The following is a 27,995-nucleotide window of genomic DNA, read 5'->3' as shown; positions in this document are numbered from 1 at the left end:
TAAGGTGACAGTTCTTACGGATGGGCCAGGTGGGCCAGCTGGCCCAACCTCTCCATCTTTTCCAGGAGGACCCTAAAGGACAAAAGACAAATATCATTCCTGCAAATATTAAAAGTTTGATAATATATTTTTTACTTGACATTAGAATATAAGATTCCTCACCCTTTGACCAGGTACTCCCGCAGATCCTTGTTCCCCTGTCTTTCCTGGATCACCCTTTTAAATTCAAAACATATATGGAATTAGAGACCAACGTGTATGTGAAATCGCTGTGGTAAAGCGGGCCTTACATTAAATCCTTTAGGGCCAGGAATTCCCATAGTTCCTGCAGGCCCTCTGTTGCCAATGGAGCCAGCGGGGCCTGGGCGGCCATCTTCACCAGGCGCACCCTAAATGACGTGCAAATATTTAACCCTTACTGAACCCAATTCATGTATTTGGTGTCAAAAAGGATAAAGTACTTTGCCGTACCAGTGGCCCCGGCTTTCCTTCTGCCCCCTGGACTCCAGGAGTACCAGTAAGACCCTTTGATGAGGAGATTCCAAGGTTAGCAAGAGAAACGTTTGAGACATAAGTGCGTGAACTAATTTAGACTGTCTCTAACAAGTTAAATGTCAAAGTTGTCAGTGTTACCCTTGCACCTGGTAGACCAGGTTCTCCTGTACGACCTGGATCTCCTAAGGAACCTTTTGGTCCTGAGGGGCCTGATGTTCCACGATCTCCTTGAGAACCCTTCAGAGATCAACACGGCATTTTATTACATATTACATATAGAAATGTGAATAAAATATCTCGTATTGAAGTCCTCTAATCAGAAAGAATAATTAACTGTACCTTTGGTCCAGGCAGACCATCAGCACCTGGGAATCCTCGATTGCCTGGGGAACCCTGTAAACAGAGCCTGGTTCAAATACCATGGCTCGATATCCATCAAGACAAAATAGGTCCTCGACTCACCCTTTGATAATAAAACTACAGTGTAGCTTTTCAGTGGTGGCGCTAAGTCATTGACCACATGGATTTTAACATTACAGGTCCCTAATATACAGACTTCTAAATGTCGAAAGTTACGGCTTGAGGATAAACGATGACTCACTCGCTCACCAACAGGACCAGGGGGCCCAACAGTTCCAGGGTCTCCTCGAAGTCCCCGCTTCCCTTCCTCACCCTGAGGTCCAATCACTCCCTGGGATCCATGGGGACCCTAGAAAAATGACACATTGGGGACAAATGAATGACAGAATGCAAGAACCTAACACGTTCTTACTTCTGTGACATTGCATTTGTAGCAACAATACAATGTACTGCTTATTGTCATCTTACAACTTCTCCTTTGGGTCCAGCCTCTCCCTTAAATCCTGGCACGCCAACATCTCCCTTTAATGAAGACAGAATATGAATTAAAAGCTGTCACTAGCAACAATTTTTGAAATTGAAATCCACACTTATGGAGCCAATGTACCAGTTGTCCTTTAATGCCAGGCTGGCCGGTGCTTCCCTGAGGTCCTGGAGGGCCGGCGGGTCCAAGATGCCCACCTGGGCCTTGTGGGCCAAGGTTTCCCTGTGGTCATTCAGCCTTGTAATCCCAATGTTTTTTATTATTATTATCATTATTATTATTTCAATTATGTTGTTTTACATACCACTGGTCCTTTGGCTCCTGGGCCACCATCTGTACCCATGGGTCCCTTTGGATGCAGAATACAACCATTCGGGTATTACGTCATACCAATATTGCATATACATATATGTCTTTATAATTGACTAAATAAAAGGACATTTGCAAGTGTTTCCTGTGGTGTGACATGAAGAAAATATTACCCTGAGGCCAATAGCTCCAGGTCTTCCCAGATGACCAGTCTCTCCTCTTTGCCCCTGAGGACCCTCCGGACCCCGAACACCTGTGGGGCCGGGTTGTCCCTATGATACACAAACACAGATGAGATAAAAAAAAAAAAAAAAAAAAATCTCTTTGAGCATATCATTGGAGGGATGCTTTGACTATGCTTGCCTTCATGCCTGGTGTTCCTGGATACCCAGGTGGGCCGCTGAGACCCAGGGGACCCTGGAAACCAACACAAATTACAAACACGGTTATCATTAACCTCCTTTTAACACATTCATTGCCAGACCAGCAAAAAAAAAAAAATGCATCATTTGACGTCTTTTTCCGTCAATGGCAGTGAATGAGTTGAGCACTGTGATTAGTCATTCTAAGAAACAAATCCACTGTTAAAGCTTGTGTTGGATATCAACTTTCTCAATGACTTACCAATGGACCTGGCTTTCCAAGATTACCAGGTAGACCACGTTTACCCTAAGGCAAAAAAACAAAGCAACAACAACAAAAATCTCTTAGAATCATCGAACTCATACTCAGTAAGGTCTGCAGTTATCATGGCAGCAAAATTTCCGCAGGACTGATTTGTTGCATACCGCTGTACCACCAGGTCCAGGGCGGCCCCTTTCTCCAGGCATCCCAGCAGGACCCTGTAAAGACAGAACATGATTGGTCACACAAAGTGTTTTATCTACAGCCAATCGACTCGTGAGTATACAGATCATTGGAGAATTTGAGAAAATACTGACCATTGGTCCAGGTCCTCCCATTGGACCAGGTGGGCCTGTGGCACCCTGAGGAAGCATGAGAAGGAAAAAAAAACATGTATGATGTTGTTGGAGGCTCAAAAATGAAGATGACCCTTTCAGGCCTGCTGCTACTATGGAGAAGGTTCTCCATTATACTATAAAGCAACACCAGTCTGGTTTACCTTGGATCCAACGGCTCCATGTTCTCCTTTTTGCCCAAGAGGCCCTGCATGTCCCTAATAAAAATGATCATACATTGCCTTATTTGACATAAATGCAGGAAAAACATTTTCCAAACTTTAGACTGAATGTTAAACAGACTGCTGAAAACATTCACTCACTCTGTGACCTTTTAGCCCAGGAGGCCCTGGTGTACCTGGAAATCCTCTTGCTCCCTAACATATCAATCAACATTGTTACAGTTAGAAAGGATTGGTCAACAAGATACAACAGGGTCACACCACGGGACAAATGATCTTACTTGTGAACCGGGGAATCCAACTTCTCCCGTATTTCCTGCCTTGCCTGATTCACCCTATGCGAGGACGTAAGAGGTAAACAATTACTGGCAACACTGCTGCAGTTTGCAGTGAGATATTTCACTGCCCACAGCCCAGGCATGACGTACGTCTTCTCCTGGTTTCCCTGGGGGGCCCTCAGGTCCTCTTTGCCCAGACGGACCCTAAAGATGCAAATTTTCATTTCTAAACAGCTGGGAAAATGCGTATCTGATGATCGACAGTGCAAAGGATGTTATACCATGTGCCCTGGATCGCCAACATCTCCAGAAGGTCCTTGTGGTCCAGACTGACCCTGTTAGAATCAAGAGAAACAAAGATTCATGAAAGCTGATTAGGGTACAGGGACCCTGAATGCAAGTCCGAGATCCACTGTTGTTGGTCTCATTTTTTTGTATATTGCCCTTAAAAATGCGACTTTGGCTCCAGAGTGACTTATTGTTAAAAAAAAAAATGCGGTACATGTAGCACTAGCAACAATTAGTGACTTTTTTTTCGGGGTTGCCAAGGCCCCCAAAAGGTGATTCATTTGTCAAAATATTGGACTTACAGGGGAACCAGTTGGCCCAGGAGGTCCTCTTGCTCCAGATTCACCCTAAAACAAACAATTGACCAAATTACCTTGCAAATGTTAAGGGTATAAACAACAACAATAATTTCAACAGGGAGGAGGGTGAACAGCAATCATACGTTTCAGGAGAAATATGAATGTTGTGCTGACATCTTACCCTTTGGCCGCTTAACATGCTTTGAGGTGCATTTTTTCCTTCCAATACTCCGGCCATTTGCGCCCCAAGGCCCTGCGTTTGAAGCGGACAATTAGTGTTGACAGAAAGATCGAGCAAAATGATTGTTTGGAGTAAGTGGCTGGTAGTGGTTATGACTTACTCCGGGATGAGTCGGGTGTCCTGGAGGTCCGGGTTCACCGGGCTGTCCCGGAACTCCCGGTTCTCCGTCGTAACCCGGAGAGCCTCGCAGCCCCTGGAAGCAAAAGAAAGACTGTTCTCATACTTGTGTCATTTTGTGTGCAACAGACTTTCCGGTCTGTGAATGACTAGCGACCAGTCCAGGGTGTAACCCCACCCCCCTCCCACCTACTGTTTCCAGGGCAGACGTGGAAAATATACTTACTTAAGTCCGAAAATGTTTGGGTAAGTTTCCTGTATGAAATGGGTGTAACTTACGGGCCTTCCTTTGTTTCCTCTGGGTCCTCTTACTCCTGGAGCACCAGGCGGTCCCTAGGAAAACCAAAGACGTAAAAATGAGCAAGCTAATGATGAAGTTTGATGATGTCACAGAGTTCTTAAATTCCATAATCTCTGGCCAATAGCCTGTTAACCGAGATGCTCACCATCGGGCCAGGACGACCTCGAATACCAGTCACCTGCAGAGACACCGAGTTAGATTTGTTGTGTTTTTTTTCCCCTTTCGGGTTTGATAAGTTCTGATATAACTTTGACCAAAAACCATACTCACAATTGGGACATCACCAGGCTCTCCTTTCTGGCCCTGGAAACAAAGACAGAAAGATGAGACAATCAACCAAACCAAATTTGTTCTATGCTCGTCGTACAAATGAGGTTGCCTACCCTGTAAATTGTGCCCCCACCTACGAAGAAAACAAAACAAAATCATACATTATTAAGTTTTACAAACTGAAAAAAGTATATAGAAATCACTTGTCGTGAAAATGGAGTGTTTCGCTTCTTTTAAACAGGATTATAAACAGTTTACGGTTCTTTGAACGGTACATAGTAAAAGAAAGTCATTCATTATGTTTTGGTTCAAGTTAGAGATTTTTTAAAATTATTTTAAAACAAAATAACTTGCCTTTTCCTTTATTGAACTCATTTGCTCCCAAAAACATATAAATACGTTCTATATTAAATATTACCAGTTTCCCAAAGACGCATTTATGTTGTTTATTTTATGCTAGAGCATACAGAAGGATTTGATGCAGCCTCTGAACTGAAGGAGAACGGTTGAAGCAATGGCAGTTATTCCAAAAATGCCCATGAGGTGGCAGAAGAGTATAAGAGATCAACCAGGGCCATGCTGAGAAAAGGGCTCAAACACAGTTTTAAAGAGATTTGTTTGATTAAACTTAACTATATTTTAATGCTAATTGCTGCAAAACATAAACAGAACTATACTTGTTTTTTCCTGCTGAAACAAGAGACTAATCTTTCTTTTGGTAGGTTCCATTTTTAATTGCAATAGAACACAATATTCTGTGGGCCTTGCAAATGAGTTAAGATTTGGAATGGGTCTTACTGACCAAGCGTTTCAGTCAGTGCTTTATTAGCCGCAAGGCCTAAGCACAACCCCCACGAGTCCCCACATCCTAGTCGACGAATAGGATTCAGAGTTTCTTCTTCATTATCCGCCCTGTCATTTGTCGTGACCCAAATACCCAAACCCAAATTTTAACACATTTGAAATTGTTTGAAAAGATCAACTGAAGATCTTTTATGGCTCACCATAAGAACCCCCGCCGCCGCCACCGCCGCCGCCGCCACCACCACCGCGGCTGGGTGTTTCGCTCTGACAAATTGGGCAGCACTCTCCCTCGGGGACGACCATCTTCTCACAGTTGGTCAGCTCATCGCACTGGATGTTGTCGCAGAGGACCTGGCCGTTGTCGCACACGCAGAGTCGGCACGGCTCGGGCTTCCAGATGTCTCTGTTGGGGTACACTTGGCCATCTGCTTTGCAGCTGCCATCGTCTCCTGTGAGCACAGGAAAAAGTGGATCAAACTCATTGTTTATCAGCCCAGCGTGAGAGAGGAGGAATGCGACATTTGAAAAAGCTTCTTGTCTCCACTCATGACTTGAAAGCTAGTTTGGGAAAAATTTCGGCCACTTTCAAGCTACAGTTAGACAACAACCATATAAAAGGCAAAAGGTCAGCAAAAGCTGCAGTGTTAGCTCGGGATGTAACGATAAGGGCAATATCATGATACCGTGATATTAAAACTGCAACAATATCGTCGTCAAGCTCATGATATTTAAAAGCAACACATCTGTCAAAAAAAAACAAAAACAAAAAACAGGTTGCTTTCCATTTGTGCAGTTATAGCACCCTCTGGTGGCTAGTTTTTTTGTGTTAATTTTCATTAGGGATGTTTTGGCCCTTCTATGTTTATAAATGTACGCTAATTGTCAGATGAAGGGGAACGTAATATGCCTGTGAACTGAGTCAATATGTGGGGGAACTCAATGTGTGCATGCATTAACAAATAAGCGCCTCAATATTGTTATTAAAGATCATAGGTGGTTTATATGCATTGCTGTTGTGTACAAAAGCACAATATTGTGCTTTTTTTTTTTTAGTATGAGCTCTTTTTTTTTTATAATATTGTCACCTTTTTTAAATATCGCCAACCACCCCACAATGTCGTGATAATTATCGTATCGTGATGTTTGGATATCGTGACATACTTAGTGTTAGCGCAGATTAGTATGTTGCTTGTCAATAGGCACACACAATTATTCATGTAAGTTGCCAATGAGGGGTTTTGGGGGTGCTTGTATTCGGCCATGAGTCTGTGATCATGAAGTGCTGCCTCCACGAGTGAAATTTTCTTTCCCTCCAGGCAGTACAAAAGTGGCCTCGATGAGAAAGTATCTTTTTGTTTGGCGGGACATAGCAGCGGAAGGAGATACCATATTTTCTGAAGATGACCCCAAGAGCAGCAGATATAATAAAAACAGCAGAGGCTCCAGAATTGAACCCTGCGGAACGCCATACGAGAGTGCTCAGAACTGCCAAGGCTAACCCAAAATTGATGTCAAAGAAGAATGACAATTCATTCAGTTCTTTGCCATCTTTTTGTGCGAGTGTTTGCCACTTAAGAGCAGAAAAGTCACAACTTGGCTTCTTGTGTTTTACAATCAATTCTGTCAAATGATCAAAAAACGTGACACAGGCAGATTGTAGTGCAATAAAAACAAAAGCTGTCTCGATTCGGCCACCCACGCTCACATCGAACAGACGGAACCTGACTGCAGCACGCGACAACCACAAACACGACAAATGAACTTGTGGAAAATGTGATACTTTGTTTCAGCAATGTCTCCGGCCGTTAGACATGACATCATTTCCTCCCGAATGCTTCGTCTCTCAACTGAATTCGTTGAAGCGTGCAAGAGAAAAACCTGATCAAGTGTTTAGAAGTTCATAAACTTTACGTCATAGTATTCAATTAAAAAGCATGTAAAAAGGGAACCGTCCCAACTTTTTAGGTTATTCATTGAATCTAACCAGTTGGCTCATGTGAATAACCCACAAAACAACCCCAAAAAAATTGTGGTGTTTTGATTCTTTTGTGATTTATTCATTTGACCCAACTTTTTGGGTTATTCAACATTTGTGTTGTTTCAGGTTGTTTGTTTTGGCTTATTTACTCACATGAAAAATTGGTTTCAATAAATAACCCAAACATGGTTTATACGAAACAACTTGACTTTTGTTTTGTTTGTGCAAAAAATAAAATCAAAATACTAATAATACTAATAATAAATTGATTGATTGATTGATTGATTGATTGAGTTTACTGAACATATAAACATAAACACATCACAATTATAAAATACAAGTTGAAGTTTAAAATAAACAAAAAAATCGTTAATAATAATAATAATAATAATAATAATAATAATAATAATAATACATGGGGTGCTGTTTTGGACCATTATTTGGGCTTAAATGAATAACCCAAAACGATGGGTTAATTTAAATAAATAACGCCAAAAAGTTGGTTTGTTCCCTTTTTGATGCAATTTGGGCCCATTTTGACTCAACTATTTTTAGAGTGCACGTAGGTAAGTACGACAGACTCCTCTGATGACCAAAAAAGTTCACAATTTGGACAAAAAAACAAACAAACAAACAAACAAACTGTCATTCATAAAAATCATCATTAATCTGACTTTTTAAATTGACAGGATATGTTTTGAATAAGTTTTGTCAGAAAATGTGAAGCCTTTTTACCTGATTCTTTCTCCCCACCGTAAACAGCAGAGGGCAGCTCGGGCCTTACCCGCAGGTAAGTCAGGTCAGACCACAACAGTCAACCACACACACACGTTGTACTCACACCAATGCGTCTAACATGCACAACCAAAAACACAATCTGATATTGACATTAGTCTAAGTGCAATTTCTGGAGAAATTGCGTGGGAATGCTGAACGTTGAATGCTAATAGCAGAATTCTAAGATTTGAATGCATGTGGAATGCTTATGAAGTCAATTGAGAGATCAATTATGAAATGATAACCTCCCGGTTACTGGACAATACACTTTACCAACTGTGCCACCAAGCAATATTAGACACCAGGTAATGATGATAAGTTACACGTATGGAAGTGGGCGTGGAAAGTGATATGTCCCATTGAAAACGAATTGCTGAAAGTTGATATTAAACATTAAATTGTGCAAATACTGTAAGTAATGCGGAATCAGATGATATATACCCCGAGAGGCATCAATTTTTGAAGCTAGTTGAAATTTGAACAGTGTAAATTAGAAGTATTATGTGGGAGTTGTTACGCGACAAACTAGTACAATTAGAGAATAAAACTGGCACAGTCGCTTCCCATGTCGTACCAGAATGAAGAAAGTCAGCAATTGACACAAACTAGACAATTCCAGCTGCTTGCGATAAAGCAACCCATTTCAAAAGTGATATCTGATGGAACAAAGGATCATACACACAAATGCGAGGCAATTAATTAATTTTCATAGGAATCAATTTTGACCTTGCCATTTAGAGTGAGTCTAAATGACTTAAATTTCAAAATGAATGAAAATCGTTTAAAAAAAAAAAAAAAAAAAAAGACAAAACATACAGCAGGTCACAATAACCCATGAGCATTTTCAGTGTACTAAAGAAATACGCACAACAGAAGGATTAATCATTGTTTTACCCCAAAATTATTTTGATCCCCAAAACGTCAGGATTGTGTCTTCTGTGCAATCAAATTCTGGCAAGTATTGAAAACTAATGACATTCACTGCCATCACATGAAAATGTCTAACCGCACAGCTGAAAAATTTTCCTGTTGGCTTTTTTTTTTTTTTTTTATTAAACATATTCTCAGTATTCCAGAGCATTTGCTATTTCATGGAAGAATCGCGTGGTTTTCGGTGGGGTCTCAAAAACCCAACCGCAAATCTGGAGTAGACAGACATTCACTCCCCCCACCCACCCGCCGAGCGTCCCTCACTTTTCCATAAACATATGAAAGCGCAGCTTGCTAATGACAAACGAACAAAAGCCATCCTCCTTCCCATGTGTCAGCAGCATGATGCGGATTTTCCAGCAGTCAGCTCACAGAGAAGCCATTTTCCTCTCCGCCTTGAACAAAAAAAAAACATGGAGTCTGCGGCATGTTTTCTTATGCACAGGAAGACGCTAAAGTACAACTGGTCAAAAAAAAAAAAAAAAAAAAAAAAAACAAGTACAACTGGTCGGCCATTTTGGATAGCTAGCTACGGCAACAACACTTAAACAAAATGCGACAGTCCTCCAATAAATATGACCACAAGGTGCCAAATTACGACCAAATGTTACGTATTTTAGTTTAGTGAACTCAAGCGGCCATGTTATTTAGCACAAAAATACCAAAGAGTGTCTCAAACCCAGTACTTCTAGCCCAAAGAAGAGTGTTTATCTCACTGAGCTATTTGTTCAGTGATTGTTTTGATGTTCGGTACATGTTTTGTTAGTGTTGAGTACATTTTTTGTACAACCTCACAGTGCCTTTTCCTAATCTCAACCATTCGTGTACCATGTAAAGACATCCAGTGATTATTTTAGTGTCGACTACATATTTTCTTAGTGTTGAGTAAATGTTTTCTAACGGTCTACAACCTCACTGTGCCTTTTCCTAATCTCAACTATTAGTGAACCTTGTAAAAGACATAACATGTACTGTACAACCTCACTGAAAGCCTCATCCTAACCCCAACCATTATTCCTTTGCACAGAAGATCCGGGTTCGAGTCTCAGTATTTTGGTGCATGGTAAAATGACCAAAATGGTCGTTATTGTTGGAGGACTTGTTGAACAAAATACTTACGGTACCTAACCCTAATCAACACCCTAACTCTTTTCAACGAGCAGCCTCTAACCTTAGCCATACGCACCACCAGTGATTGACAGAGATTTACAACGCTCAAGGCCATGTGTCAAGAGAGGATCCACAAAAAAAAAAAAAAAAATTGAAAACAAATGTACAATAGCTGCCAGATCGAGACCTAATTCGAGGACACTCACAGTTCCAGGAAGGACAGGAAGGGTGACATCCCACATTTAGCCCACAAATCAACAGCTCATACATTAATGGACATGTTGAACTCATTTTGCAAGGCCCACAGAATATTGTGTTCTACCGCTATAAAAACATGGAACCTACCAAAATGAAAATTACAGTCTCTTCTTCTATCAGGAAAAAAAGTATATTTTTATCTGTTTCCGTTTTGCATATATATAGCTAAGCATAATAGCTAAGCTAAGCTAAGTTTCATCATTATTCACATTCCTGGTGAAAACACTGACAAAAAGAGCTTGTTGCAACATGGCCCTGGCTGAGCTCCTATACTCTGCTGCAACCTGCTGGCCATTTTTTGTAACAACAACCATTGCTTTAAGCCACCTCTCCATGTTAGAAGCTGCATTAAAGCCTTCCGTATGCTCTTGCATAAAATAAATAAATAAACGTATAAATACGTTTTTGGGAGTGAAGGCCACAGCATTAAAAAACATATTTACACGTTTTGGGGTTTGAATGAGTTAAATGCAAAAATACTTATTGTGAATCCTGACCCCAAAAAAACACACACACACACAAGACTGAAATCTCTTGTGTTGCCAGTCATGTTGTCATGCAAGTGCTTTTTTTTAAAAAGTTTTTTAGTCCCCAAAAGAGAATCTCAAAACGGATGTGGGACCAGAAGATTATCATAATCAAAGAGCACAATTCAATTCTAAACCCAGCAGTCATCATTAAATTGTGACTTTCTGGGCTTGCATTCCCCAAAGTGTCGGGTGTCAGCTGTGAAGTACCAAGTTTGGCTGAACCGTACTTTTGACAGGGGATGAGTAGGACCAATTCCCCGGTCTGATTTGATCAAAGTTGGAGCCCGGGTAAATTAGCAAATTGGCCCAAAAATGACTGCATCAAATCACAATGGATGACTTCCTGCTCACCTTTGGACATGGATCCTTGAGACTTTCATGAATCATGTCCACCCAATTTTGTGTCAATTGGTAAAAATTGTGTAAAAATAGTGTGTTTTTTTTTCTAGAATTCCATGGGCTGCTACTTAGTACGTTTTTTGGGGTGGTCTATTTGAACCCTATATTTGGACAGATGGACACATGAACAATGGATTCAAGCATTTGCATACATCAAGTGCATGTAATTAATATCGGATAGAATGGCAAAAGGACTGTAAATACAAATTTATGCCAGAAAACATCCATTGACATCCATCATAACAAACAAACTTTAGAGTTAAAAAAATGTAATGAATGTAACTTGTATAGGTTTTTCATATTCGATCATTAAAGGGATACTTGACTCATTGAGACATTTTTTTTCATAAAAAGTTAACACCCTTCCATCCATTTTCTTCACCGCTTACTCCTCACAATGGTCGCGGGAGCACTGGAGCCTATCCCAGCTGGCATCGCAGGGCACACAGAGACGAACAACCCTCCACATTCACAAGCACACCTAGGGACAATTCGGAGTGCCCAATTAATACCATGCATGTCTTTGGAATGTGGGAGGAGACCGGAGTACCCGGTGAAGACCCACGCGGGCACGGGGAGAACATGCAAACTCCACCCAGGAAGGCCGGAGCCCGGACTCGATCTTGTGTCCTCAGCACACGTGCTAACTAGTCATTCACTGTGCCTATAATTCATGTGGTAACTTCATTATTTTTCATGCACAATTAATACATTTAAAAAGTAATTTTTCTACTTGCTGTCGACTGATGATGACATCACCTGTGCTGAGGAAGTAGGTAACGACCAATCATGGCTCAGTTTACTGACCAAACCCAGAAAGCAGGTGAGCCATGATTGGCCGTTTCCTACTTCCTCAGCACAGGTGATCAGTAGAGTAGAAAAAAATACTTATAAAGGTATTAATTGTACATGAAAAATAATGTAGTTATCAAATTCATTCTGGACAAAATATGAACTTTTCAATGCTGAAAATTGTTCAATGAGTCAAGTATCCGTTTAACCTTCCGGTTTTGTTTGTTTCTTAGGAACAGCAAAAACGTTCCTGGGTCAATTTGACCCAGTTTCAGAATGTAAAAAAAAAAAAAAAAAAAAAAAATAGAAATCCTCATCTCCATCACTAACCACAGTCCAGCTTGCGAGACTAACTTTCCCCGCCGAAGACGATGGAAAGTCGCGCAGAGCGCAGCTGAGTCAGATGACTTACAGCTGCTGCCGGGTGGCTCCGCACCAGCTGCTCCTTCCTGCTCTAAGACCCAAGGTGTCACGGCCACACACAAATCTTTGCTCTCGCAGGGAGACCTTTATGTGAAAGGTTCACTGACGTACAGCTCCAATAAAAGCTTTCATTCCGGACAAGGCCGTTTACCCAAAATGCCCCGAGCCACAAAGGGTCAAACGCCAGCTTGTCGCAAACACAGCGTTTTCCGATATTTGCTGAACTCTGCTTTGTTTTGAAGCAAGCAAGAAAAGCTCCTGCCCGTTTATCTTCATAAATACTTTCAGGATTTTGCTGCATTACTGTGTGTTGATGAGGCTTACAAGCTAAGGGACGGCTCGAGTTTGAACACGCTCCTCGCCTTGGCTTCTTCAAACAAAGGCTCAGCCTCTCAAGAAAAGGGAGGAGACGTGCAGACTGCGTCCAGGAAAGTTAAAATGGTGGACTGCTTACATGTCCAGGCTGCTCCAACTTACAAGAGCCCCAAACGCAGATGTGCACCAACTTGTGTTTTTAACTGGAAAATGCACGAGAATGTGCCTGTAGGCAATTGCAAAGTGCACTTTTGAGGAGATTTGAGACAAAAACTTGAAATTTTAAACATAGATACCATCCATCCATCCATGCACTCAAAACTGGAACCGCATCCAAAAAAGTAAAATACAAGCCGGAGAGACACTAAATGCTGAACCCTCTTTTGCTTGGCTGTCAGCTCCCAAACCGGGAGGCTAACTGAATTGCATAGGAATGCTCGTGTAAATTTATGATGCCTCACATGTTGACACGGTTTCGGTTTCATGAGGGACCATTCCGTCTCTTGCCCTGTTCTGTTAGGCTTGTACCACTGCAAGGCTTCATTCCTTTTATTTATTTTTTGGGTTATCCTCTCGGAATTGCTTTCTTCTTCTGAGGAAGAAAGATAAACTGAAAAGATAAATCCACCGCCCTTGATAGTTCCTCCAGGGGAGGGAGAGGTATTGTGACTGAAGGGGGGGGGGTTACAGTAGATTCTCTTATGTTAACTGTAAGTGTTAAGAAATGGTTGGACGAAAAAGTCTCAAGGACTCAGGCGTGATGGTTAGCAGGAAGTCGTCAATTTTGTTTGAAGCGCTCATTTCGGCAAAGTTCCAGGCTATGATGGATTTCGAAGGAATTCAGCCAAATCACAGTTTCTGTTGGTGACCAGGTGCAAATAAATTTTTGCCCACACCATCGAACGTGAGCGGAACTTGTCAAGTTTAATAATTGCACGGATTTGCAATGAAAAAACAAAACAAAACAAAAAAACACGGTGCATTCTCACGTTCACTGCAGCATGTGTCTTTAATGTTCTCTGGTTATTTTGTTTGATGTGCATTGCTCTTTGACCAAAAATATTCCATCCAGGAAGACACGGTTACACATGAAAAGTCAAACTAGTTATTTCACAAAAAGAACAACAGGACACAACAAAATTTTTGGTATTGTCTAGAACAAAAGGCTGAACTGACTTCCACTTGAGAGATGATTTTTTTTTTTTTTGGTCAAATGTCAAACATGTGGTGTTCGTATCCTTCCCAAATCAGATCCAGAACATGTGGATTCAAATAAGGGAAATTGCAAACTGTCCTGCATATGTGCGATGGGCTGAAACTCCTGCATTTTTTTTTTTAAAATGAAATGTGTCAAGAATTCAATTCAGTTTGTCGATATTGGCTGGGAAATGTTGTCGATGTTAGCATTGTCACTCTGTGGCAATGTCGCCATACAAAACTTGAAGTGTTGCAATACATTGTGTTCAAGTACGCACAGCATTCTTGCATTTGTGAAGGGTAAACAATTCTACATACAGCTGGCATATCCATAAAAAAAAACAGTTGCAGTACACCTAAAAGCACTGCCAGAACATCAACAGGGCGTACAGCCAGACGTGGAACTATAAAGCCAAAGATTCCTCACTCTCCCAAAAGTTGTACAACATACTTTTGCTGAGACAAGAAAGAATTCATCATGTTTCCCTCTATTGGCTTTGACAGAACATATCGTAAAAAAAAAACCCACAAATGATGCAGCAGCCAATCACATTGCAGCGGGGGCATGTCCTGCATAGAACTCAAGTGGGTTCAGAATAGTGTTGTTCTGATACCGTTTTTGTCTCCCGACACCGATACCGATACCCAGCTTTGCAGTATCGGCCGATACCGATACCATACCGATACTTAAGGTTTTTTTTTCCTCAACATGAAAAAGCTGTCCTGCCATTGGTTCAGAGCATTCAAGGGCCAATAGGACATCTTAGATCGGCATGCAGTGAACATGTCACATACCAGTGAATGTCGTGCACCAACAAGACACAAGATGCTGCATCCAAAATTATATATTAGTGTTGGAATTAATGGTATCGGCATGTTACTTGTGAGTAGTCACCGATACCGATACCACTGGTTTAATGCAGTATCGGCACCTCTGCCGATACCAGTATCGGTATCGGAACAACACTAGTTCAGAATAATGCATGCCAAGAGGGCCTTCAGGTGCTCAATTTGCTTGATGCCTTGTCTCAAATGTGGAAATGTCAAAGACAACGGATGAAACACACGTTTAGCCAGTGTTAGTTTTCGTCGGAAGAGGAATTGTGAGTCATTTTTTTTACGAGAACAGATGAAATCCCCTCAAGCAAAGCAGCCTGCACATTTTGTCTGACCTCTTGAAGGCCACTTCATCCTTGCTGACAATTGGGTGCCAGAGGCTCTTTTTTAGGTTTTTGTCCATATCTTCAACTATCTCGCATGACTCCCATTCTCTTTATTGCCTTCAAAACACACGTGCCCCCACATTGCCCCTCCTCCTTGATTTTTTTTATTTTCACAGGCGTGTTTTTCACAAGCCGTTTTCTCCGTTTCACACTTGCTGTTTCGGTCTCCATTTTGTTATTCTTATAGTTCTGAGAAAGAAATGCAGCTGCTTGGATTTAGTGCTTCTACGCAATTTACCGTATATAACCCCCCAGCTCTCTGTCCAAGCCCCGCCCCTGCAGGCCAGGAATGTTGTCCTTGAGGAGCTATCATTGAAAAGCGCGAGACTGCATTCACGTTTGTTGTTTGTATTTCATTTTGCCGTAGGTGTTATGCTGCATTCGAGGATGGTTGGAACCAGTCGGATATATCCGTGTTGGTTTTTCCCAGTTCCGACCTGAAAGCGTTCGAATAGAAAGTAAACAACCAAAATGGCGGATAGTGGTAAATTGTTTTTTATTTTGGTTCTTAAAACTAATTTTTTTACCTCCAGCAAACTTACCATCTCATAATTTTGCTTCATTTATTGTTATCTTATTTCATAAGCATTCCATACAGTTCAGTAGTTGACCGTATAATTTCATGCCGTTGAATATTTATGAATAAAGAAAGATATCTAGTTTTATACTCAAGTAAATTGTTTTTGACCATTCATGGTCTGTGTTTCCAAAGGGGAAACCATTGTAGAGTGACGTCACTTGTAGTCCGTCGGTGAAGTCGGGTCTTTTTTTTATTTTCCGACTTCGCAGGTGCAATTTCCGAGTTCACGGGGGTGTCCTCGTACACACTTCTTGGTTTGAATTTGGAAAAGTCCGACTTCCAACCATCCTCGAATGCAGCATAACTCCCAAACAATACTGAACAATAATTAAGCCTGAAATATGGCAAAAGGTCAGAAAGGGGGCAAATACTTTCGCAAGGCATTGTAAAATATATGGTTCCTGGAATGCGGCTGACGTGGGCCTCTCTGCTGGGTGAGCTAGGCTGGGCAGCGCACAGGAATCATCAGATCAACAACGTGCGAGCAACCAGTGGTGCTACCTGACCAGAATCGAGGTTGAAATTGCTTGAATCGCAATGGGCAGAATGCAAGCCGATCTACTCTTCTGGAAAGCACAACATGTTTGAAAGCTGATCCGAGGTCAGCGAAGACCCTACTGGTGAAAGAGAAGAATTGCGCTTGCCTTGGCTGCTCGCCTGGCGGGGTGGGCCTGCTCTGGGAACCGACTCACCAGTTCCAAATGACTGGGACTAGCCACAATCTACACACGGACATTCAAGATGAACTGAGCGAGCAGTGTCTGAGATAGTATGGGATGGATAACGATAAAAATTAATGACTATTCTAAATAATGTATATGATTGATGCGTTATAGTAATGGGTCGATGGGGACGGGTCTCGAATAAGCTTCGGCTTCTACCCGTCAGCCCTTCTTTCGGATGCCAATGTTGCAAATGATGTGATGTGATTGATGTAAGCTGTAATGTGTCCGAAAGGAAAAAATGAATAAACTAAAAAAAACTAAAAAACTAAAACTAGGGTTGTAAAACCAATGTATTTTAAATGTAGGACTTTCCTACTTACCTTGAAAAAAAATTAAGATGCATTTTTACTCATGAAAATCCTCAGTGAAACATGATATATGATATGTATACGGTGATAAGAATCGTAAATTTCTTACACTTTTGAATGACGCGTCAAAATGACCCCGCAACGTTATGGTTGATTCTCCGTAGAAGCAAACATCAATGTGAAGAGATTTCCATGAATTTAAAAGATTCCAAAAGACAACCTTGCTGTTGTTGTTGTTGTTAGGCAACAAAAGCCGACGCGCTTGATGGGATTGGAAAGAAAACCGCAAGTGGATAGTTTGGCTTAAGTCTGCCGGATCATCTCTGAAATGGAATCGAATTAGATCTGGTTTGAGGCATAAGTCCCACTGATATCCATCGTAAATTTCCTGAACAACTGAACTAATAAACGTGGACATTATCTCGTGATCCTCTGCTGGCCTTCATTCAGGAAGCAAAAAAAAAGGTGCTTTGGCGTCGCAGGGCCTTCTTCTTCTTCTTCTTTCTCTTGCCTCAGTCAATATGAAGACCCCATTCATCACTTTCCCTCCCTTAAGTGTGGCTTGCATTTTTTTTTTTTCCTGAATGCGAGGCGACACACGGGACGAGAGGTGATGCATCTTAATTTGCGTACCACCAAGTGACTTTTATAGTTTTGGAATTTTCCCATTTTAGTTAGATTTTGATTTCGTTTTGAGTTTTAAATTTAGTTTTAGTTTTCAGGGTGGTTCTGTTAGTTTTTATTCGTTTGAGTTATTGAATGAATGCTTCGTTTTAGTTTAGTTTTAGTTAGTTTCAGTATTAGTTTTAGTTTTTTTTTATTTGTATTACTATTTAAAAAAAATAGCATGGGAGCGATGTCATCTGACGGTACTATTCTATTGAGATGACGTCACTTCTGCGCGACACACCGTCAAATGTCCTTTTTCCGGTTAATATCAAAATAAATCTGCTTAAACTCATATTTAAAATCATCCCCCAAGGCTCATGCATTAAATTAATCACCAAAGACTAAAACAAAGGACATTTTTGCTGTAATTATCGTACGTAAACATAAAATGTGGTTTCAGTTAGTTTTCGTTTTTTTTAAAAAAGCATTTTCCTTTTTATTTTATTTCGTCAAAGAAATTGTTTTTTTTAAATTTAGTTTTAGTTTTTTCGTTAGTTTTAGCTAACTAAAATAACCTTGGGCTGAACCCAAATAAATCCATCTGCTTACCAACAATTGATCACCGCTAAGTCGCAGAACTGCAAAAAATTTTGCATGCATTTTTGTTTTCAGCATTTATCTTGAACTTTTTTTTATTTTTTTAATATCCTGTTCATGAAGCTCATTAATAGATTTAATGTATACTATGAATGAGCTGCTAAATATTATAAAAAGTAAGGTTGAAATACGAAAGGGATTTATATTCTCACTTAGCTTTTATGATAAATAAATGTAGTTAATTTCATCTTTAAAAAAAAAACACACCATAAATCTAAAACATCAGACAAGAAAACCAAAAATGTGGTACTAATGTTATAAATTTAGTTTAATATTTTATATAACTGCTTTTATTTTTATTTATTATTTTTTATGAGTTTATATGCTTTTATTAATATTTTATACAGTAAAATATACCATACTAACATAATTAAATAGATGTAAAAGAAAATTTAATGATTTTTTCCACTTTTTTTTTTTTTTTTACATTAGTTCACTGGAAGTTGTGCTGCTCCTTCCGGTGTGTGAACCTTGGCCACACGGGGGCAGCATAACACAGACAGAGACACAAGAAGATGAGTTTTACAACTAACATTAATGCTTATTGTTAGCCTGTCTATGACGTTTTGCGTCGTTTGTTAGCATTAAGCTAAAGGTATGTATCTCCCTGAGCGGCGAGGCTTGCGAATGTTTGCAAACATAATGAATATTTGGTTTTTCATCAGGGTTTGTTAAAAGGTTGTAAACTGTTGCAAAGACATTGGCCAGACGTTCGCAAACAGTTTTAATGGTCGTAAAGGTTTCCACGACATTTTGAAACATGTTCAAATAATCTGCAAGCCAGCACTAGCTAAACCAAGGCAAGAAAGAAAGAAAATCTGTAAACGTCTTTGTCACCGTTTTCAACCTTTAACGAACCCTGATGAAACGTTGGCCACGAATTGAGGTGCGATACTGACTTCAATTAAAGGCAAAGTTATCTGATTGAGTGAAACACACAAGGCTGGATTGTTTTTGTTTTGTTTTGCCGTACTAAACCTCAACAGGGAGCTTTTTTTTATTTTTTTTTTAAGAATTGTCTGTCAAGCTGACGCGTCTTGTGAGTTGAGTCACGTTCACTGCCCTCCGTGCAGTGCTTGTATCTCAAATGTTTGCTCTCAAGTCAAGGCAAACAAAAATCTTCAGAACTCCTAAAGTTGTATCATCATTTTATTGTTTCTTTGTTGTCAAAATCAGGGTTGTAACGCTAATAAGGGCTGCACTGGCCATCTGGCATACAGGGCAGATGCCCGGTGGGCCGGTGTCTTTTGGGGGCTGATGCTGTGCTTTCTAGTTTATTCTTTTCCTCCATTTTATCCCAAGAGCCTAGCCCACAATTTAGAGGGACTCGTCCATTCAGTCATTTTCAATATGGACAGCAAACTGAACTAACATCTGTCAAAATATCAGTGGCAGAACAATGTGTTAGTTGACAGCTGCGCTGGTGGACATAAGTCAAAATGCCAGGGCCCATTTTTCTGTGCCAGTCCAGCCCTGACGATAATCAATATCGTGATATTGCGATATCAAAATATCGTGGTAGTCAAGTTCACGATACTTAAGCTACACATCTGTTAAAAAAAAATAAAAAAATAAAAAAATAAATCTGGTTGATTTTCATTTGTCCAGTTCTAGCACCCTCTGGTGGCTACTTTTTTAGTGCATTTTAATTTTCATTAGGGATGTTTTGGCCCTTCTATGTTTCAAATCTACACTAACTAGTTCATATGTATTGCTGTTATGTACAAAAGCACAATATTATGCTTTTTCTTTTAGTATGAGGTCTTTTTTTTTTTTTTTTTTTTACAATATTGTGACCTTTTTTAAATACAGTATCGCCAACCTGCCCACAATATCGTGATGATTATCGTATCGTGAGGTTCATATTGTGATATTTGGATATCGTTACATCCCTTGTCAATACTGTGGCGGGCGAGCCGGAGTCCATCACAATTGACTTTTGGACGAGGCACATGATACATTTTTGGACTCATTGATCAACCAAATGCTGATCATAAATCACACACACGAAATAAAACACAAAATATGCAACTACGGAGTCCGTATGCTTTCAAAACGTCCGTGTCTGCGTCGTGTTAATTTGCAGATTGTGCAGCCTCGCATTTGTTGGAAGCCCCTCCCCCTCTCACAAACACTGCATACTTTACACAACATGTCATGCACATCTGCGTGTACCGCAGCAGCAACGCTTCCTTCCAAGCAGAATCAAAAGCTGTCGTATGCAACAATCGGTAATAATCCCAAAGGAAATTCCACTTAAGCGACATATAGGCCGCACAATTAAACGCTCATCCACTAGATGGCAGAAAGTTCAATGAACGTGTTTACATACGACAGAAAGAAGATTTGCAGTCAACTAAACGGGCTAACATTTCAAACCTATGACATCATTTTGTAAGGCGAGATCTACTTTCTGACACATTTTCTTTCTTTCTATTCTTTCTTTCAAAGGTAAACCACATCACTGTAAAACAGTTCAAAGGTCAGTTCAAAAAAAAAAAAAAAAAAAGTGTGAAAAAGGTCCTGACAACATTTTGGTTTGGTTAAATGAATAAGCCACAAAAATAAATAAATAATAATAATACAAAAAAAAACAAAAAAAACTTTTTGAGCTATTTATTTAAACCAAAAAGTTAGATTAAAAGAGCAGCGTTTTTTTTTTTTTTTTTTTTTTTTTTTTTAGAAAGCAACTAAACTAACTTTTGGGACTGACCCAGCTTTTTGGGTTATGCATTTAAGCCAAACAAATTTGGGTCAAAAGTCAAAAGTTCATGACCCAAGGTGGGTTATTTTTGACCCAACTGTTTTTACCACGCATTCCTCGAAGACGTCCACATTCCCACATTCGACTTTCTGTCATACCATCAAATGATGACCACGTCAGTCAAATGTTACAAGTCGCTACCACAAAACAGAAATCAAGACTCGAAAATGTCGAGCTCCGACAAGGGATTTTTGATGTCGACGGGACAAGTGTGACGAAACGTGACTGACAGTCGGTCGGTTTGAAATTTTAACAGCTGAGAGCGCGCCACATTCATGTTGTTCCCGAGAAACGAAGAGAAAAGGACGGTGAGAGCTGCTGGATTCAAAGCGAGCATCGAGTTCTCCCTGGCCAACTATTGTTGTTTTTAGTTTCCTTTTTTTTTTTTTTTTTTATTGAAACTTTGCATTTAACATTCACAGCATTGCAACAAACATCAGATCCACCTTGTTTACATCCACAGTATTGAAAACAAAAATCAATCAACAATTCTACGTTAAAAAACAACAACAAAAAATGTAATTAAACAATGAAGATAAAGAAAGTAACACAAGGCACAAAAAAAATAAATAAATTAAGGTCAATAAAATACAATTCACCAAGAATTTTAAATGTATATGTACTTTTTTTTTCTTGTGAACTTTAAGGTATCAATACATAAATTAAATTCCACCAAAAAAAATATGAAACTTAGGAAGTGATTTGTGAATTATTTTTTTTATGCAAATAAAATTTGCCAAATAAGAGCGTAAGATTGATCCCAAAGGCTCGAGATTTGTTATCATGCATGAAATTTGTAATTACAGCTTTTGGATCAACTGTAATGATGTGACCAATTTTATCACATACATACATTTCAAAATCTCCAAAAAAATTCTCCCAAAATTTTGATAATACAGCGCAATCACAAAAACAAATGCACAACTGTGCAAGAAGGTGCATTTTTCATCTATGTCAGTAAATTTGGAAAGTGAATTATTGCAAGGATGTTACGTCGTATTTTAAATTGAAGTTATCTTATTTTATTTGAAATGCAGATTTATTTATTTTTTGCCATTTTATGTCATTTATTTCAGCGTTCCAGTAAAATTTTTTCACCAAAAAGAAATCTTTTCATTTCAACAAAGAGCATTTCGAATTATAGTAGTATATAGTATTTCTTATTTGTTCAATTTTTACTGAGTAAATCAATAAATCTGATCTTAAGAGAAGGTGTTTGAGATGATCATCTCATCAACTCATGAACACTCTGAGGAAGAGCTTTTACAACTGAACTTTACATTTTTTGTAACTATAAATATTTCCATTGCGTTCAAATGAATCCGAAACATAAATTATGCTTCTCCCAATCCAGACTTCATTGCATAAAGATTTATTTTTAATGGTAACATTACTCTTATTCCAAAGTTTTTCTCTCCCTGTCCAACTTGAGCTGGATTCATTCATGGCCATGACGTCATGGAGGAGGCCGGCCGACGCCAGCAGACACATTTGGACATCTCATTGGTCCGACACAATGTGAGAAACGATTGTTCGGGAACATCGACTGGCAGCCGCAGCATAGAAACGCTTTTGTGTTCAAATAATAAATCCCTTCTCTCCACACTAACTCACATCTTGACAGGACACACTCGCGGTCCATCACGATGACATCATCACTCATTCTGACTCTCCCAAATATAATTTCTCATGCAGATCAATGTATGTCATGCAAAGAAATGACTAACTAGCTACTATCAAATCAACTAATCGATAGGCCTAATTCTCAATAATTAACCAACCAATTGACCATCTCAATAATTCCTTTCCAAGCCAAATAACACACTAACTTGTGCTTCATAATACCAATGCTTTATCAAAAAAAAAAAAAATCTATAAAAATAATAATTATGATAATAATACCAACTCATTCATCCCAGCCATTTTCTTCACTCCCGGCTGTTTTACTGGCTGATTTTGCAAGGTTCACAGAATATTGTGTTCTATTGCCATCAAAACATGGAACCTACCAAAAGAAAGATTAAAGTCTCTCTTTTCATCAAAAAAAAAAAAAAAAAAAGTATATTCACAAATCCATTTCGAATTGTGAGTAATTGAGTTTTTTTTCAACATGAAACTGGTTGATCTCTTATACTCTGCTGCCACCTGCTGGCCGTTTTTGTAATTACAACAATTTTTAATACCCCATTTTTTGCAGTTGAGAGGCTGTATGAGCTAGCATTAAAAAAACAAAACAACAAAACATATTAATACGTCTTTGGGGCACTTAAAACATTTAAAATAAAACGTATTTATACGTTTTTGGGAGCAAATGAGATAAATAATAATAATAATAGAAAATATTGCATTAAATATATACAGGGATATTTTATTTATTGACTAATATTGTTAAGATTGACCGCCAAATTGTGGTTCCATATGCAAATTTCAGTTGAATTGCACCCCAAATGCCAGCAACATTTCGTAACGGTTTTCCTTACGGAAATCGTATCTATCCGGTTGCACCAGATTGCCGTCGATGTTTTCGATTTATATGCTCCTCGTTTGTGCCAATTGTCTTGCAAAGACGTCAACTTGAAACGAGGGAATCCTCCCGCTCCGAATGAAATGTCTTTTGCACGTGTTTCATCATCGACATTGCGCACGGAACATCTGCAATATTACAGCACGACAGAAAAGGGAAAATACTGTAAAGTGTAACTTTTTTTTATTGATGCGGCGAAGAGATATACGAAACTCTGGGGGATTCTGCTACGTGTGCTCCGGTTCAGTCAAGCCGAGTATCGAATTCAGTTGGAAGTCTTTGCAGCAAAACAAAACAAAAAAAAACTTGAGAACAGGACAAATCCATTCATGTCCATCGCAGTACAAGCTTGTCACACCGGGGTGAAAATGTTTTGGAGTTTCAAATAGGACAGATGGCCATTTGGGAAAAAAAAAGTTAATGTTTTATTATTTTAATTATTAAAATTCTTAACAAAATAATTAATGAAATAAAAAAAACTATATATGTATTTGCAAATTTTATTATTATTATTAGTAGTAATATTATTATTCATATTATGTAAATGAAAGTTGATTATTTGCATAATTTTAAAATTAAAAAAAGTATGCGTTAATATGATAAAATTATTAGCAAGATAATTAATAAAATAAAAATACTGGTTGTATTTGTAAAAAAAAAACTTTTTCTTTTTATTATTATTATTATTATTATTAATTTTATTATTCAAAACAAATGAATAAATTTGTTATTTAACAATATCAATTCAATTTGTTAAATTTGTTGTTTACTTGACAATTTATCATTGAATTATTTACAATAAATTAATCAGCCAATTATTATTATTATTATTTTTAAACTTAACATGCATGGGTTACATTTTTATTTTATTACGATATTTTTCTTTCAGTATTTAAAATAGGCACATTATTCGGTAGAAAAACTTAACAAAATTATTCTTAGATGGCAGTTAAATTATTTGTGACCATTTGTCATTCGATTATTTACAAGAAATACAAACAACAATTGAATTAAAATTTAAAAAATGTCAACGGTATATTGAATACTGACTAATGTCTTATACGAGTGACACATTAAGCACTTTTTGAAATGTTAAAAAAAACAAAACACATTTTATCCAAAACATTTTAATAAAAAATTTAATGAATGAAGCAAATATCTTGATAATGTAAATGTTGAAAAGATCAGCAGGCCTTGTGTGAATGAAGCAAAAAAAAAAAAAAGGTTCTGTCCAACATGCCGCGAAGAGCCGAACCGCATTGCAAACCCTTCGTGGGCCACCAACAAGCCGCCCGCCGGCCACGCTGGTTTCACCCTCCGCAGTGGTTCGCTCCAATGTTGAATTTGACTTTGGCCACAACCTGCAATTATGGCCTCCCAGTCACCATTTTGTGGCGGCGTTGAGCAAAGTGAGCTTGACGTGTTTGCTGACTGACGCTGGACATTATCACACTTGTCACAAGTATGTTCTCTCTCTCTCTCTCAAAAGTCATCGTATCATTTGCTCGGCATTATTCAGAATAACGTATCCGACGACATTTTCTCACGTTTCGCATATACACAAAAACCTCAAGTGTGATAATCGAGTCATTCCGACTTCTAGTTAGAATCATGCCAAAACCCTGTAAACGCAAAAAACGGGATCTACGTACACAAAACTTATCATATGTTTGACACGCCTGGCATAATTGCCTCGAGTTGTATTTTGTGTAACGCTCTTATGCTGTGGGTCAAATTGACCCATTTGAAAATGGAAATGGAAAATGGATTAGAAAACAAATTCTGCTGGCCTCGTTTTTGGCATTCGTTTTTCATTTAAAATACAATTTGCATTGTGTTACATTTTTAAGCATTTAACTCATTAACTGGCAGCCATTTTGGGTGAAGCAACCCCCTTCACTCCCAGCTGTTTTACTGGATTTTGACTGATTTTGCAAGGCTCACAGAATATTGTGTTCTATTGCTATAAAAACATGGAACCTACCAAAAGAAAGATTAGAGTCTCTTCGTTCATCAGCAAAAAAAAAGTATAGTTCTGTTTCCGTTTTGCCTCAATTAGCATTAGAATATAGCTAAGTTTCATCTTTATTCACAGATCTGCTTAAAATTGTGGGGAAACAGCTTGTTTTCATCATGGCCTTGGTTGATCTCTTTTACTCTACTGCCAGCTGCTGGCTGTTTTTGTAATTAGAACCATTTTCATCACCCGTTCTCTGCAGTTGGGAGGCTGCATCAAAGCCGTCTTTATCGTCTAGCAGGCAAAAAAAACAAAAAAAACGTATAAATACGTCTTTGGGACACGTATTTATTTAAATATACATTTAAAATAGAACACATTTATACATTTTTGGGAGCAAATGAGTTTTAAATGTAGTGCAGGGGGTCACACTGACCCATGAACATTTTTGGTAAGACGACACCGCAGTGATTTGATTTCACAAATCAGCATTTGAATGTGGTCAAAGCAACCATAAGAAAAATGTGTCACTTTAGTTGAATGTTTTCAGAGTTGTGAGGGGCACAGCAACTCATTCTTTAAAAAAAAAGAAAAAAAAAGTGGCATTTCAAGGCCAAACTAAACGATCAAAAGAACATCTAAGAAACGGCATCCTGCAAGTCGTCGACTCGACTGAAATCGTCCGTTTCAAGTTGAGCGTATCTGCCCGGCGACGGGGGCCCAATTCTGTCATATTTTCCAAATAGGGCCAGAGCGACGATGGGTTATAACATCTGGAATGCATCCCCCCCGAACCCCAACCCCCGCCCGGCCTCCATTTGCTGACTGCAATCATTTCATTCCTAAGTAGTTCCCATGAAGTCCTCGCGGCCGCCGCTCACGTCGACTTGTTGCTTCCGCCGCTGAGACGAGCGAAAGGTAACGTCGTCCATTTCAAACGGGGAGCCCCAACGCGAACGTATGCAAGCAAACACCCATAAAAACACGTGAAATCGAATCTTATAGCTGAAAAACGTGGCATGCGCTTCTAATGGGACCCGCTTGCGTTCTCCTGCCGGTGAAAATCAGCCCGTTTTTTTTGTTGCCGTGTCGCTGATGTGGCGAAAAACAACTGGAAACAATTTGGAGTGAGCTCATGTGGATTTTTTTGTGATGTGGGAAAGCAGTTTTCGAGCCTTTTGGCTGTTTAATTCTCTGAAGGAAGGATTTTTTTTTCTTTTCGGCAGTAAGCAGATGATGCTAAGACATGCCAACTCGTTTAACCCTTCGATTTGTGCTGGGAAATAGGGATGCAACTAGGGTTGATGACTAGGGTTGACCTGAAGCAGCTTCTGACTACTGTGGAGTATGAATTGAATATAATAAAAAAATGGTTTGATGTAAATAAATTATCATTGAATTTAAATAAAACCAAGTTCATAGTTTTTGGCACTAGACAAATCACTCATCAAGTTAAAATTATGGTGAATTCAATTGAAATAGAAAGGGTGAATGAAAATAAATTCCTTGGAGTTATTATCGATGATAAATTATGTTGGAAGCCACACATAGAAACTGTTAAAAGGAAAATGTCAAAAATCATAGGGATACTCTATAAAAGTAAGGATGTTTTAAACATGAAATCATTATATATATTATATAGTTCACTATTATTACCATATTTGACCTATTGTGTGGAATTATGGGGAATGGCATATAAAACAAATACTAACACCGTTTTCAAATTGCAAAAGAAAGCTCTAAGAATTATTAATGGATCAAAATATACAGAACCAACACATCCACTATTTATTAAATTAAATGCAATGAAATTTTATGACTTGGTGGATTTTAAAATAGCACAAATAATGTATAAAGTTTATAACAATTTACTCTGCCACAGTACTCAGAAGTTATTTGAAATTAGACACAGTCCTTATGATATAAGGGGTACAAGTGTGTACAAAAAACCCAAAATAAGAACAAATATTAAGCAAAGGTGTGTATCTGTAAAAGGTGTTGATCTGTGGAATCATTTGGAAATTGCTCTGAAAAATTGTGACTCAATGCTGGAGTTTAAAAAAATGTTTAAAAGTAAAGTTAAAAAAAATTATCTATGTCAGACCAGAATATGAAAAATGTACATGTGAGTATGTGTAAATGATCTAGATAGGTATTATGGTATATGTTTAGTAAATTTATGTATATATGTTTTTGGTAAATGTGAATATGTTAAGTGCACTTGTGTATATGTGTGTATATATATGTATATGTATATATATATATATATATGTGTGTATGTATGTATATATGTATATATATATATATAACTTGGATTATATATATCATTTATTATTCTTTTTTTATTTTTTATTTTTTTTTTAATAATTAGTAAATTAAAATTATATTAATAATGAAATAAGTTTAAATATATTGAGTAAAAGGGGTAGGACTAGATAAGTTTTTAACTTCTTCCTACTCCCCTTTGAACATGTAAGTTATGATTGATTGAATGATTATTTTATTGGGATTTTCTTCTCTTTTGATTGTTGTTGTTTTCTGTTTTATTTCTG

The 27,995-nt window shown here is 38.6% G+C and overlaps 1 protein-coding gene across 1 annotated transcript in view; it reads right to left on the bottom strand.

Annotated features, from left to right (window-relative positions):
- The window catches only part of col5a2a (collagen, type V, alpha 2a), a 43,313-nt gene that overhangs the window by 9,335 nt on the left and 5,983 nt on the right, over positions 1–27,995 (bottom strand). Inside the window, exons 2-29 of the mRNA XM_077537313.1 lie at positions 5,588–5,836; positions 4,697–4,716; positions 4,584–4,616; positions 4,459–4,491; positions 4,292–4,345; positions 3,996–4,088; positions 3,836–3,907; positions 3,658–3,702; positions 3,349–3,402; positions 3,218–3,271; positions 3,071–3,124; positions 2,931–2,984; positions 2,772–2,825; positions 2,590–2,634; positions 2,437–2,490; positions 2,273–2,317; positions 2,012–2,065; positions 1,822–1,920; positions 1,644–1,688; positions 1,463–1,561; positions 1,324–1,377; positions 1,097–1,204; positions 835–888; positions 634–732; positions 472–525; positions 291–389; positions 163–216; positions 19–72 (exon numbers count right to left, since the gene is read on the bottom strand). Of these exons, the coding sequence (XP_077393439.1) occupies positions 19–72; positions 163–216; positions 291–389; positions 472–525; positions 634–732; positions 835–888; positions 1,097–1,204; positions 1,324–1,377; positions 1,463–1,561; positions 1,644–1,688; positions 1,822–1,920; positions 2,012–2,065; positions 2,273–2,317; positions 2,437–2,490; positions 2,590–2,634; positions 2,772–2,825; positions 2,931–2,984; positions 3,071–3,124; positions 3,218–3,271; positions 3,349–3,402; positions 3,658–3,702; positions 3,836–3,907; positions 3,996–4,088; positions 4,292–4,345; positions 4,459–4,491; positions 4,584–4,616; positions 4,697–4,716; positions 5,588–5,836 (1,886 nt within the window). The remainder of the gene's footprint in view (positions 1–18; positions 73–162; positions 217–290; positions 390–471; positions 526–633; positions 733–834; positions 889–1,096; positions 1,205–1,323; positions 1,378–1,462; positions 1,562–1,643; positions 1,689–1,821; positions 1,921–2,011; positions 2,066–2,272; positions 2,318–2,436; positions 2,491–2,589; positions 2,635–2,771; positions 2,826–2,930; positions 2,985–3,070; positions 3,125–3,217; positions 3,272–3,348; positions 3,403–3,657; positions 3,703–3,835; positions 3,908–3,995; positions 4,089–4,291; positions 4,346–4,458; positions 4,492–4,583; positions 4,617–4,696; positions 4,717–5,587; positions 5,837–27,995) is intronic.

This window comes from Festucalex cinctus, chromosome 11, assembly GCF_051991245.1.
Source record: "Festucalex cinctus isolate MCC-2025b chromosome 11, RoL_Fcin_1.0, whole genome shotgun sequence".
NCBI lineage: Eukaryota > Metazoa > Chordata > Actinopteri > Syngnathiformes > Syngnathidae > Festucalex > Festucalex cinctus.
The sequence above is the reverse complement of the archived record's forward strand: the minus strand, read 5'-3'. Positions and strand labels throughout refer to the sequence as shown.